Source organism: Cyanistes caeruleus, chromosome 3 (genome assembly GCF_971803275.1).
Source record: "Cyanistes caeruleus chromosome 3, bCyaCae1.hap1.1, whole genome shotgun sequence".
Lineage (NCBI taxonomy): Eukaryota > Metazoa > Chordata > Aves > Passeriformes > Paridae > Cyanistes > Cyanistes caeruleus.
In genome coordinates this window covers 71,275,668-71,290,163 of record NC_141703.1, presented here as the reverse complement: position 1 = coordinate 71,290,163, position 14,496 = coordinate 71,275,668, and the positions used below count along the sequence as shown (strand labels likewise).

At 37.5% G+C, this 14,496-nt stretch overlaps 1 protein-coding gene across 1 annotated transcript in view; it reads right to left on the bottom strand.

Annotated features, from left to right (window-relative positions):
- Positions 1-14,496, bottom strand: part of MICU2 (mitochondrial calcium uptake 2) — a 136,549-nt gene that overhangs the window by 26,128 nt on the left and 95,925 nt on the right. Inside the window, exons 3-6 of the mRNA XM_086881873.1 lie at positions 11,279-11,310; positions 11,091-11,166; positions 6,350-6,397; positions 2,577-2,659 (exon numbers count right to left, since the gene is read on the bottom strand). Of these exons, the coding sequence (XP_086737999.1) occupies positions 2,577-2,659; positions 6,350-6,397; positions 11,091-11,166; positions 11,279-11,310 (239 nt within the window). The remainder of the gene's footprint in view (positions 1-2,576; positions 2,660-6,349; positions 6,398-11,090; positions 11,167-11,278; positions 11,311-14,496) is intronic.

Below are 14,496 nucleotides of genomic sequence, written 5' to 3'. Positions count from 1 at the left end.
ATGATAGATTAGCCACATAATTTACTGATTTATTAGCTATCTAGAAACTTTCTATGATGCATATAAACTAGAGTATACAAATTAACACACACACAGTTATTTCCACATTCTTACATTCCAAGAATTTTATTTTTAAACCAAATCTATAAAGTTTTGCTTGAAAATAGTCTCCTTTGTAAATATTAAGAAAATAGTCATGAGAGAAAACTCATCCTCTGACTAACTTGCATCCTTTGGGACTTATGTGAATGAAATTATTCTTGTGAGTTGACAGTAATTTATATGTTGGGTTTTTTTACCACTCAATATTATTTGATCAATACAGCCCAAAAAGGAAATGCAAAGTAACAATCTATGTAACTAGAATAATTTTCATTTAACATGATTGTCTCAACAGAAATCAAATTATTTTTAATGATTTATATAATGTTTTCACCTCTGCATTTGATGACTTTCTGTTGTTTGTACTGTCTGATTCAATTAGAATTACCTGAAATGGGTAATGGTACTAAATATATAACATGTTGCACATCTCCCCAAGAGAGCAGTGCTGTATTTCTGTAAGAATTTTCTTATTTGCTTAATTGGCAGTACCTTTTTAAAAAAAGCACTGCTAATGTTGCATTTTGGTACAGAGGTACTACCAGATGAACACCTTCACCCATGTTCATGGAGTTACTTTCACTTGTAACATTGTTTTGCAGATGAATAATACAGCCATAATAGACTTACTTTGGTAATCAGGGCACTGCTAGTCTGATAACCATTCACTATGATTGCACCTGTTTTAGTAGGTTAAAAATATAGGCTTCACTAGAATTTGATTTCTTTTTAATCAGCAGAATAACTAACAGTTTAACAGAATAAATTCTTCAAAATTAAAAGATCTTGTGTAGCAACAAATGGGTGTAGGGCTGTGCCGCTTTTGGCTGGGGTAATTTCCTTCACACTGGCTGGTGTGGGGCTGTGTTTTGGATTTGTGCTGAACAGCACTGATAACACAGAGATGTTTTTGTTATTGCTGAGAAGGGCTTACACAGAACCAAGGCCTTTCTCCTTTTGTACTGTCAAGCTGGGGAGGGAGCTGTGGGTGCATCAGAGGTTGGGAGGGGACACAGCCAGGACAGGTGACCCCAGCTGACCAAAGGGACATTCCAGACCATCTGATATCATGCTCTGTGTACAAAAAGGGAGGAAGAAGGAGGAAGAGGAGGACATTTACAGCGATGGCTTTTGTCTTCCCAAGTTGCCATCACACGTGGTGGGTCCCTGCTCACTTGGGAATGGCTGAACACCTGCCTGCCCATAGGAAGCAGTGAATGAATTCCTTGTTTTGCTTTGCTTGTGTGCGTAGCTTTTGCTTCACCTATTAACCTGTCTATATCTCAATCCATCAGTTTTCCGTCTCTTACCCTTCTGATTCTCTCCCTGATCCAGCTGGTGAGAGAAAGAAGCAACTGCCTGGGGCTTGGTTACTGGCTGGGGTTACACCACAACCAAGGGTACCTGCAAGTTCAGTTAGAGGCTTCTGGGAACATTCCTGAAAAATGATCTACTTTCAAATATTATTTTCAAATAGTATTACTAAGTCTAGAAGTATTTTTTCAACATTTTAAAACAGATTTAAAGCATGATTTATCAATTGTAACCTTGCTAAGAATTCACTGAAAAAAAAAAAGTGACCAGTGCAAAACATGTGAACAGCTATTCTATCATTAATTCAGAATTTAAGGCTATGAAGTTCACCTAAATAAATTTTTGCTAATTTCTCTATCAACAGGTACATTTAATTTAAAAAGTTTTAGATTTTAAGGTTTTCTGGAGATGTGAGCTCATGATCAGCTTTAACGTCACCCTACTGGCAGAAAATAATTTGACTTGTAGTAGCCATGTCAGCTTCTTATAAAATTGTCTCTCCACTTACATCCACTATGAACTGAGGATCTGAAATAAGTTGAGTGATTCTATTAAAAATGATGATTGTTAATTCAAATTTTGACAAGAAGTACTTAGTTAGTCTCCTGTTAAGTATTTAAAAGTTGAATAAGCTATATAATTAAGCCTATTCTTCTTAAAAACATCAGAGCAAGATTCCCTTAGTTTTTGAAGCATCTACCTTTCTCCCGCCATTTAGATGTAATATGGGAAAAAAAGTGCTGTTGCTGTTCAAAGTGTGAATTCATAAAAACCTTTCTGCAACAGCAAGCCAAATTAATAAAGACCAAATGAGGATGGTGAATTAAAGAAATTATTCAACATACTTAGAAAACAAAAGACTCTTCCAGATGATTATTTAAATTAGCTCATGTGATTAAGGGATATACACTAATTCCTACCTTTCCAGTAGCAGATATTTACTTACAATTCTAAGGTAACATTTATAGAAGTGGATTCAGTTATGATGATATCCCAATACTTCAGTATGTGCCCCTTATATATAAAATATTTTAGTAAGCAGGTGATCATAGACTGGACTGAAAAATAGCTTGATGATTTTAATGAATCTTCAGTGAGCAAATATAACCCATGGATTTATTTAAATGCTTTAAAATTAAAACATATGTAAATACACCTACCTTAAAGAATTCTTTCTTTTCAACTTGTTCATTGCCATCTGCATCCAACATTTTAAAGGCAATCTGAAGTCCAGTCTGGGGTTCTGCAACAATTGCAAAAGAACTTAACTGAAAATATCACACACTAGGACTCAAATACCAAATATAAAATGAGTATTGACTCTGGTTTAGTTCTCCATCGTTTTGTACACACATGGTATTTCCAGTGAACCATACACACCTCTTCCATTATAAGTGAACTGTTTAAACAACTTTTTACTATTATTTCAAGGGATAATTAACGCAATGGTAAAGTAAGAAATGCCGTGTATGAGCCATGAATGTCAATCTGACCCCCACAAAAATACTGTAGCCCTTACTGGCCAGGTCTTAAGGAATTCTCAAAGGATGTATCTATAATCCCATGTCACTTCTGCAGTCTAGCTCTGCCTTGTTTAGAAGAGCTCCTTTTCTGGAGAGAAGAGTAAAAAACTCTTTCTGGCTGTTTCTGACATAAGCATATTTTGTGTGATTCCTATCAAACTGATTTTTTTCAGGAATTCTACACAATTTTACCCTGTATTTCCTTCACTGAGTGGACTTTTCAACACAAAAATGTAATGAGACACTATAAAAGTGTGGTATGTTTTGAGCTCCTTCCCACAATTTCTTGATCTTACATTGCTTGCTCCACAAGGAGGTGGCCTTGATCATTAGCAAGCCACACAGGAGCAGCATGCTGCTGAAATGTAGCTACAGTGCACTGTGGTAGCAAGTCCTTATCCCAGTAATCTCTGGAGCAGGTGAATTAATGCCACCACCCAGTCATGTCAGGCATTAATAAGAAAGTCATAGCCTTATTGTCTCTGGAAAATATTGATGCTTCCAAGAACAGTGCTGGACTCACGAGGGCAACGAAGCACTATCTCTAAAAAACTCTAATGCCTTCAGAGTTTTGCTTCTGGAAATATATTCTTCTAGTTACATTCTGTAAAGTTTTAAGCCTTGCCTTTTTTTTAGCGAATCTTTCTGCAAAGGGAACAAGTTAAAGAAATATCCCACTCCTTTTAAGTCATAACATGATGGTTAAAGAAAGTACTATTTTAGAAATAACTACATCTTCAGCAGTTAACTAATATTCTATGTGACGCAATCTTGTGATGCAGGGGTATTTTATAAATACCGTTGCAATCTGCACAGCAGAGCTGTCCCCAGCAACTGGGTTGATTTAATACTCAAAACTGGCTTCCTTTCCATGGAAATGCCACATGCTAAATTTGTGTTACTAGTATAAAAGCAAGAAAAGGCTATCCAATAACATATTTAGAGAACAAAAGTAATTGATGTATTTAATAGCAATTCATACCATCTGTGTTCCAATTTTCAGATAAGAGAGCTGTTAGTGAAAATATAGACCTAAAGCTGCTTATACTGTTCAGAGATGACATACTTATCTGATATGATGTAACCCCAAAGGTATGTGTTCGTAAAATAAGCATAGTTCAAAGACTACCACAGATATATTTGTATTTAATTAGAATCAGGCAAAATTCCAAACTCTGAACAGAAGAGCTTCATCCTGGCTGTGAGTGCCGGTTAGACCTAGGTGCTTCCTCTCCTAATATTCCTGTGTTGACCAAGCTGCCAATTCGTGTGACTGGGTAATTGAAACAGAGCTCTAAGTAAAGGTGACAACTTCAGTTCCTGGGCTTTTTCACCAGGCAGGGATGCATTAACCTATTGCTAGAAATGAAATAAAATGAAAAAATAAAACCTTTGTCTGTCACAAAATTACATTTTCAAGTTTAGCATTTTTACAGACTGATTTTGTATGACAGGCAGCATTGTCTGGTCAGCAGTGTCCTGGAACTGATGACTCTTTTTCCCTTTCCCTATTGCTCAGCTAGTGATTCGGAAGTAATTTAAATACTGATGCCTGCTTTAAGAAATCTCACATTAATTCTCACTAGTGAGAGAGACAGGTTGTGTAACTCAGGGCTGACTGACAGGGGATACTTGTTAGGTAAAGATAGAGGCACTAACACTTGTTGACATTTGCTTTCAAACTGATCAGTATGATAACCCTCTGTGTAACCAAAGCAGCAACATTACCACTGCATTTTTATCCTGTATCAAAAGGTGCCTTTGTTTTTGCATTTCAATACATTCCTATACAAATTCTGTGAAAAATAATGCTATTTGATTGTCTGGAGAAGTGGAACAATTTGCTCTGATACTGCCTCAATTTTCTAATTGCTTCAGCCAATAATTCAGCATGAATTCAATTTCAGCTGCCATAAATTTCTAAAGAAATAGAATCCTTGGCACCTATTTCTGCAACTTTAAGGTAGTCTTCTGAAGTTATAATTTGGCTGTCATAGTTGTCCTTTTTTAACATAAATTCCTCTTTTTTGAGTTGCAACAAATATTTTAAAATCAGTATTCATATTTGTGTGTTAAAGCTTAATGCATATCTACACATATAATTTAATACTGTGTAAGCTGAAGTTGCCAAAAGAGATTACCCACCCCTCATGCTGTGCAACAGGAACCAATGCAGTTCTGCTGAGAAATGAAGTAAGCTGCAGAAGGGCCACTTGAACTGTGCAAGAGGTGTGTAATGAAAGGAAGGCTGGACATACTCTTTCCACTCTCTGGAGACCAAAATTACTTGTTCATACTATACCATGAGAGGGTGAATTTCCAGAGCAAGGAAAATTTGTCAATTTATTTCAGGCCCAGCCATGGACCTTGCAGCCAAGGAAGTGATGGAGGGTCATCTGAGAGTCATGCCTCTAGAGTCTGTCAGGGAAGAGGTGACTTCCTCCTTTTCTCCTTTCCTCATGCACTGACACAATAAATCTATTATGCCTGACTTTGTTCCTTGCTGAAAATATTAGACCTGTCTAAGTCAGTGGAACAAGACTGCATGTAGACTATTCTGTGGACTATTCCATGGACATGCATATGGACTACTTCACTACTGCTCTAGGGGTCTTGCCATGTAATGCTTATTGATGCAAATCTTGGTATTTTTAAGCATCACCTACACATCAGAACAAAACGGGGGGGGTGGCAAGCATGGCTCAGAGTAAGTACCAGACAATTACAGATCACTTCCATGCATAAAACCAAAAAATGCCTGTTGCTTGTAGATAAAGCACATACCAAACAAAAGTTGTTTTAAAAAAAAGTGCCTGAGAGAAAAAGGAAGGAAGCAAAGGAGGGGGGGAAGACATACATGAACAATTCTTGAAGGAAATAAAGTTAAAAGGAACAGAACATAAAGAAAAAGGACTTAAAAGTCAGACAAAAAGTCACTGAAAAATTCTGCTGTTTATGTATTGCATCCATTGCAAATCTGAACACAATAAAAACAGGCAACAATCTTTGAGACACTATAACAATTTTCCCACCCCAGCATGAGCCATATTGCTAATGTCTCATTGTCCAAAATGACTAAAACTACTATCCAGAAGAAAAACTATTTACCTTCCCATCCAGTTCTTCTTCCCCTTATTATGTGATTCTGTAAATCCTCTCAAAGGATTTCAAAAGACTTTTCTGATCCCATTGTGCAGGGAGTACCATGATTTTTTGAAGTATTGCTATGGGCCAATGATGACACTGATGTCCATTTATATTATTGCATTGTCATCCTATATACAGTAGTTTTTTTATATTTTACTATAATACAGAAATTTAGAAGCTAAAAAATATCAGAAGAAAAGTTCCTGGTAGACTGTTAGTAGCTGAGTATTTGTGCCTATGTATTTTAAATATGTAATACTTACTTGTAAGAATTGTCAGCAAAAACAGATACTCTGCATAAGATATCAACCCTGAAAAAAAAGTTAAAAAATTACTTGTGGAAAACCCAAAAACTTACAGCAAAATTTGAAAGATTAAATCTTACAAATATAAAAAAATGTTGTTTGACATTGTATGAAATACGTGTATTAAAGTAAGCCAAGTTACTATTTAATCAATTTTTCAATTCTGTTTTTAGTACTCTGAAGGTAAAATTCCCTAACCTGAGACTCATCAATGATCCTGTCTAACCAAGAAAGTAAGGTTTATTTGGTATTAACAAAAGGCCTACACTAAATCTTTGGATTCTCACTGAAAACATTCAATGTTTATATAAAAGGCAAATAAATTAAATGTGCTTTGTCACATTTAGTACCTGGGAGGAGAACTACTCTAACATTACCCTGAAGGATCAAAGTCCTCCATCCTTTGGCAGGCTCGCAAAAGGCGGAGAATAGCTTCCCTCTAATTCTCAAGGGAACATGGCAACACGCAAAGCTGCCAAGCTGCTAGATTGTGCTGATAGTACTGCTGGGCCCTGTGCCAAGAGGAGGCTTCTTATTTTTTTTTTTTTTTTTTTTAAATAGGAACATGTCCTTTCTACAAGGTGAAAGTATTTTACCCCCTTTTGAAGGAAAATTCCAGTGTTTTCTTTTGAAATACCGCCTTAAGTGAAAAGCCTGAACAAACACAAAGATGTGATAGCGTCAAAATAGAGTGTGCAAGCTAAAGATAGAGTGCAGAATGAGGGTGGCTAAACAACAGAATCTGAACCATCTGCCCTGCAATAATGTTTGGGGAAAAAAATGTAAAGGGCTTTTTTATAAATCACTTTTCAGAATAACTGAGCTACTTTTAACTTGTGAGCTAAACATTGTATAATGCTGAAATTGCTTAAAATAATGAAGTTCAAACATGCCTATCTGTGCAAAGATAAACTATTTTTGTAATTTATATTTAGTTAATTGATAGATAAGGAACCCACTTAAGCTTCAGTGATAAACAATTAACTTCTGATAAACTACTATGCAGAAGCAACAGCATTTGTATTTGACCTCAGATAGTGACTTAACACTTCTAAGTACCAGAGCTCAGAAATATTAAACTGCTAAATGCAAGAGTCTGAAAATCTGAGAACGAGCCTTAGCTAAAGGAAGGTCTAATGCTGATCCTGTTGCCTACACACTCTGGTTCCATATATCAGCTTTCCTCTCCATCAAAATAGGACTATTTACCCTATTATCCCAGATGAATCATGTAAATCAGCACAGTACTACAATCATACAATACACTGTGGAAATAAAATATACTCTCCTCTCAAAGACTTTGGCTTACAAGTTTTAGCATTTCTGTCATTGCAAGAATGCAAATTATTATATTCATTGCTGTAAAAGTTGGAATTTTATTCTTAGATGAAACATCTAGGTTTTCTACAAGTTTGAAACCAAATAAGCAGAGGAAGAACTCCTGTCCCATTTTTTAAGCTTATATGCCTATATATGACAAGATTAAAAAAAGGACAGAAACAAATAGGTGGTAAAAAGAATTCAAGCAAACAGTGTGATAAGTAGTGATCAAGATTCCTAACTTTGTTTTGTGTGTGACACAGCAAAAGAATGTTTAAAGGAAGAATAGATAGAGGCAACTTCCAGGTCTGTATAGAAAACACCTCCCAGTCAAGGACTGCAGTGATGTCAGCACAAAGATCCCTGACTGGAAATATAACCACCAAGCAATGAAGGATGGCATTACTGGGCAAGGAGAAGTGGGAGTCAGCCCCTCAGCTGTCTTAAGATGTTCTGCATGGGATAGTCTAAGGAAAACCTGGAAGTTGAGAACAAATGGCTTATGCTACGTAAAACAGAACAAAAACGGAAACAAAATGGAACAAGGAGAGCCCAGTGTGGGGATACAAAATAGGAGATGACAACCCAAAGAAGTTGTGAAAGGAAAACCTGTTTATCGAAGCTTTTGAAAGGATATTAACATGGCAGATTATGGTCATAAAAGTCTGAGAAAAAATAAAGTTGTAATAACTGAGATACAAAATACTGAGCCCTGGAGAGTTTTAGCTTTATAGCTAGACAGGGATCATTATACCTTAAAAAATTTTGCAGAAAGAATCTGAAAAATTTTTATGGAGATGGTAAGATGCGAAGGAAAGATCAGTTTAAAGACAACACCCTGCTGACTGGCTCAAGGGAGAAGCACCTGAATTGAAGAGGGCTGGAAAGAGAAGCCTTGCAAAAAATGGCAGGAGTAAGACACAGACTCCATTTTTATCACTTCACTGTAATCTAACCGAAAAGTCGCTATAGTAGAATTGGTAAAAAGGTAAATATAATAAAAATATATAGAAACATTTTGGATTGTTCTTTAAAACCTGACACAAGGCTTTAAAGAAAATTCACAGCCTGCATGATATTCTCTGGAAGACTGATTGTACTAAAATAACTTATCATATGATTTTTTTAATTTGTGGACTAATTTCCATTTAAAAACTTATTTTAATTTTATTGCCCTTTTACTATATGCAGTGAGTGGCCAACAGACCTCATGCATAAAGTAAATGAAATATTTTTCTTACTAATTTTATTTTTCATTCTACAATAATTATTACAAAGGTACTCAAATTAAAAGATGTAATGCAGGAAACTTAAAAAACCCAAAATAAAACAACCTACTGAAAATGAAATTGATATACAAGCAAAATTTAAAAGATAAAACACACTGTTGAATGACTCAGCATACCTGCAGTCAAGGATGTGAAGTTTGCATTGGCAAAATACTGTCATTTTCTAAAGCTAAAGGAACCTGCCTTAGCCCTCCCTAGAAATATCTGTCCTCAAACTTACTTGCAAATGCTAGCAGTACAATATTCTTACTGCTGAATGAATTGTAAGTGTACCTACAAAATATGACACAAATTTTAAAACTGTCCACTAGAAGGCAGAATCCCCTAACATTACATTTTACAAACCAGACTGACAGCAGTTTTCCCTCTCCTTGATATTTAAATAACGATTTGAAGGTAGTTAAAATAACCTCAGCTAAACAGTTGGACAGGGGTAGATTCATTATTCAGGTATTTGTAAAAGCATAAACATTTTCATTTTTAAACTGTGATAATAATGCATCTCAAAGTAAAAGCATCGAAGTCGCTAAACAGGCATCATGACCAAATATTGTAAAAAATGTGAGTGTTTTAGATAAAATATCTGAGTTTATGGATGATTGCACTGAATGTTTCTGCATCATCTCAAACTCCTACCTGACCTTTGAAGGACAGAGATTTGAACACACAGTGCTAAGCAAGGGCAGATCTTTGCCAGAAGGCAGAAGATGCCAAATCTGAGTGTATCACTGAGCCCACTTTCTGCCAAGCACTCAGCTGGGAAGAGGTGCAGTAAGAGGAGGCTGCATAGATTTGCTGTTTTCAGTTTCTCTTTGTGGATTTCTGGTTTTCCCAGGCAGCATTTTCTGGGGATTTGCAATGCCCATCACTAGAAAAAGAAAGGCTCTAAAAAAGCAGATAAGGAGAGAAAATATCCAAAAATTCAAGACTGAAAATACTTTAAGCCAAATCTGGGGAAAACATGTGATGATTGGAAAAGACGGGGAATGACTAGTACAAAATCCAGCCTTTCCTAGGATAGGAAAGAATAGGTAATTTGTTCAGAAATGTTTCAGGGCTTTTGAGGTATGCTGGGGCTTTCAGCAGTGGACTGATAAGCAAGGCACCCAGCTGGAGACCCTTGCAGGTCTGCACAAGGCTGCAAGAAATGAACTGCAGGCAGTAGAGGCTGTAAGGCTGAAGGGTAGATGAAATGCTGCAGGCTGAGATCGAGGGCTGCTCTCTTGGCACAAGCTTCCAGTTGTGTCTGAGGATTTGCTGTGCATGGAGAGAGCATGGCTCATGTCTGCCAAGGAACTGCAGCAGTGCAACAGCAGCTTTATTTTTCAGAAATATCCATGGGATAAGGGATTCAGGCTGAACTGTATGATACAGAAAGTTTGTGAATAGGCGCTGTAGGTCTTTCTCATTAGTTTGGGAATTTTGGTCTTTGTTACTGTGAAATGGTTAATTGCTCATCTATTTGGTTTTCTCAATCCTTTTGTTTGTTTTCTCTCTTCAATTAATTTGTGTTAACGAGATGTTTATTTAGTGTTCTTTAATCCCCAGTTGTTACTAACAATATCCCTGCTCTTAGTTTTCTCTTTATGTAGTCCAATATGAAGTAGAAATGCTGGGTGAAAAGAAAACAAAGCACATCAACACTGTGAAGTATCACAGAGCTCCTGATGACAGAGAAATAAGTTCAACTGCTCTTGGAATCAGGGATACCACTTAATGTAACTAGGTACAAATTTTATTTTCATTTTTATTCTTAGTTTCCATGCATGTATGTTATATAGAGGAACAGTCAGGTTATTAACAGAAAGTCTTAAAAGTCCATTTTGTGTTCAGATCATCCCTTTAGCCCTTTTCTCTTCCAAGTAGGCTCTTCAGTTTCTTTCATGTCTCCTCCTGCACCTCGGAAGGCTTTCAATTCCCAGCCTCTTTACTCTCTCTTGCATAACTGAGAGATTTGCCAAGGAGGCAGCTACTGGCTAGATGGGGATGAGGTAAAATCCATGAAAACGTCTTTAAAAATACATTTAACTCACACCATATAATGAGACGAAAAGCAGGATGTATTTTTCAGTATCAGAAGTTCTCATTACCTTTATCACCAAGCTCCCTAAAAAAGGTCGGTCCTGGTTTAGCTTTGGCAACATACACCAGTGCAGCATCTACCTCCTTTAAAGACACAAACAAGAAAATATAATGCCAGTTTTGAAAGAGACTTAATCACTTCAGTAACAGAAAGAATGCAAGTTCTTTTGAAGAAAGAAAGGAACATTTTGCTTACCTTTTTTGTCAGTTTCTTGGCTGAGGCTTTGCCTATAATAAAAAAAAAAAATCGTCATCATTCAATAACAAACTGACTTTGAACTTTGATCAGGTTCTGTGGCATTTCTTCAGATTTTTATGGGAAAATGCTAAGTAATATGAAACAGAGTATTTCGCAACAGACAGTTTGTTTCTAATTCCCATAATGATCATGAAAGGACAAAATTTAAAAATAATATGAGCAGTCTGTTCAAATGTTCTCTCAGCCTAGATTAAACCACAGCCCACTTTTGTATCAGTGACCAACTTACTAGTATGACTTTGCATACTGTGAGCTACAAATGTTGCACAGATTCCAAAGCAAGACTATACAGCTGCAGTATTTATAAAGGGATGTCCATGCACACATGATAGTCCTTGAAGAGTTGCAAGTTGAGTATCTGAAAGCTAAGAAATACCAAAAAAAAAAAGAAAAAAAAAAGAAAAAAAAAAAGAAAAATGAATGAAAATGTTGATGTTTCTATTAAGCAGAAGTAAATCAAACAATTCTGCTTTCTGAAACAGCATCAGACAAAAATAATGCAAACTCTTAAGTGTTTCTTAGCAGGTTCAAATGTATTCACTCAAACAGGGGAGCCACTGGCAGCACAGGTTATGCTCCTGTGTAAATCACATGTTTGAGGAGCTGCAATGTATCAAGAGTGGAACATTCCAGCTGGCTAGGCAGGGATTACAGAAACCCTATGGTCATGGACCTGCAGGAGCTGCACATGTCCCTTCTCAGTCCATCTCCTCATATAGTTCTCCAAACCCTATTGCCCTTCACTCTCACCACTCTCAGCCCATCACACTCTTCCCTCATCACCATTTCCTCTGCATTCCAGCCAGACACTCCCTATTTATTCCCATTGAGTAAGCACAAACTGAGCCACTTGGATGTGCTCTGTGGACTGCTGCCCCTCTGTGCAGCAGCCTGTTGTGCTCCACTCGCAGTCTCCAAGGCTACTTTGCTGCTTCACAGGCACTTTGCATCCAAAGGGTCACCAGTGCAGCACCACTATCTGGAAATGGACACGATGGAGGCAGCCTGGTGGGCAGCTGTCAACAAACATCTACCAAGCATTTTCACAGGCCCATAATTTGGCCAGACAGAGGTGCTTTGTCAGTAAAATAGTGAATTTCCACAGTGCTTGCAAATGGCACACCCAGCTGCAAGGGGTCTCCACTGGCAACTTTTGGCTTGGAACATCTCAACCAGCAATAGCTCATTTTTCAGCACAGGAAAACCAGGACCCTGGCCTCTGCTCCCTGGACTAGCAGTAATAGTTTTGCTGATAAATTCGCCTCCCCACATCCCCTCCCCCAAATCAGCCTAAGGCAGACACCTGGCACATAACATTTCAACACAAATGTTTAAGTTTGACAAAAGTTATAAGCAACTAAAATTAGGGTTTTAATACTGGAGTGTTGAGTGACCCCAGCAACAGGTGTTGCCAGTACCACCTGTTACTGTGGATGAATACATTTTTGTGCAATGCCTATACACACATTTACACCCATATACACACACACATATAAAGCTCCATAGGTAGATACCTTTTAAGTAAAACAACACATGAAACCATCTACTTTGCTTCATTTGAGACAAAAGAAGTCAGACTAATAACAGACTGGGAGAAGAAGCAACAACAGCTACATCCACTAAGGCTGAGTCCTCAGCAGTGTGATACAACACCACAGTTACATCTAACACTAGTCCCTCCTGCAGAGCATTTTCATGAATGGCTGTTTAGCAAATTAAGAGATTTAGATCTCAGCTTTGAAATGTCACTGCTTCTGTACAGCACATTTCAATGTGAAACTGAAGTTCAGCTATTTTTTTGGCCCTGGCAGACCCACCTAGACACCAGCCTTACAGAAGGGAACGAGTCAGGCTGCAGGTCTGCAAAAAATGGTATCTGAAAGAAAAAAGGGAAAAACCACCCTGTAATGTTTTTCACTGACATGCTCCTTGCACTTGCTGTCTGCACTGAAGCCAGCCATACACCCTTATTTGGTTGGCAGCAATTCCAGTAATTTAATTCTCCTGGTGATCCCAAGAACATCACATCTGGATTGTCACCTGCTACCACAGTAGCCTACTGGGGACTAATTTTTGCCAGCATCCAGGAGGATGATGAAGGCAGACAAGCTGAACTCTGCGAGCTGGAACAGCAAAGGCATGGATAAGTGATGCAATGTAAGGCAAAAGCACTGGGAGTTACAGCTGAGACAATAGTTGGCCAAATTTGTGAGGCTGTACACTTGATTGAATCTGTGTTTCTCTTCTTTGAGTTGCATTCAGCACAACAATGCTGAAACTCTTCAGCTACATGGTTTTGCAGAACAACATATCCTCACTGAGAATTACTGCATCATGATAAAAATTAACAAAAGGAAGTCTGTTGTAGCCATATGGACTCTTTCCACCAGCCAGCAGTCACAACTGCAACTGCCTAGAGCTCACAGAAATAGCCGTGGCAGCCATCAACATCTGCCCTCTTGCATCCAGCCACAGTCACCCTCTGGAGGATATTTAAGATGCTGATGTGTTGACTGACCTTGTTCAGAGGTGAAAAGATAGTAACAACAATGATACAGAGATGCTCATGCTACCCTTGCATGGGTGAAAGGACTGGTAGAAGAAAAGAAGTCTTTGCTGAATGGCAGAAGGAGAGAAGAGTAATAATCACCCCAGGGCGTGGTGAGAGGCAGCACCAGGTGGGTCAGCATCAGTCCTTGCAGTGACTGGACGAGAGGCAGCTGCTACAGTAAGAAAGGAAAAAAGGCAGGAGGGAAAGGGACAGATTGAGGGAGAAATGAAGATATTTCTACTTTTCAAAACAGTAAACACAGCAAAGTAATAAATATGGAGTCTTTTAATGGTGCTCTTCTCACATGGGCAGATGTCAGCAAGCATATGTACTGGAATATAGGAATTTTTTGGAAAGAACACCCTGATGCTAGGGACAGTAGTGTTATCTTTCATACTGGGATTTGTGTAAGATATTAGAATACAAACTTATAATAATATAGTAATTTAAACTGTAGAATGAGTTTCCTCCAATAATTTTTTTAATGTTTTCTAAGAATTACATCCAGTTATATTTTATTAGTACTGTCACCATAAAAAATCATGTGTGAAGACTCAAATCTCTGTTTTCACTAGGAAATATACTTCTTGTATGCTAATTTAGT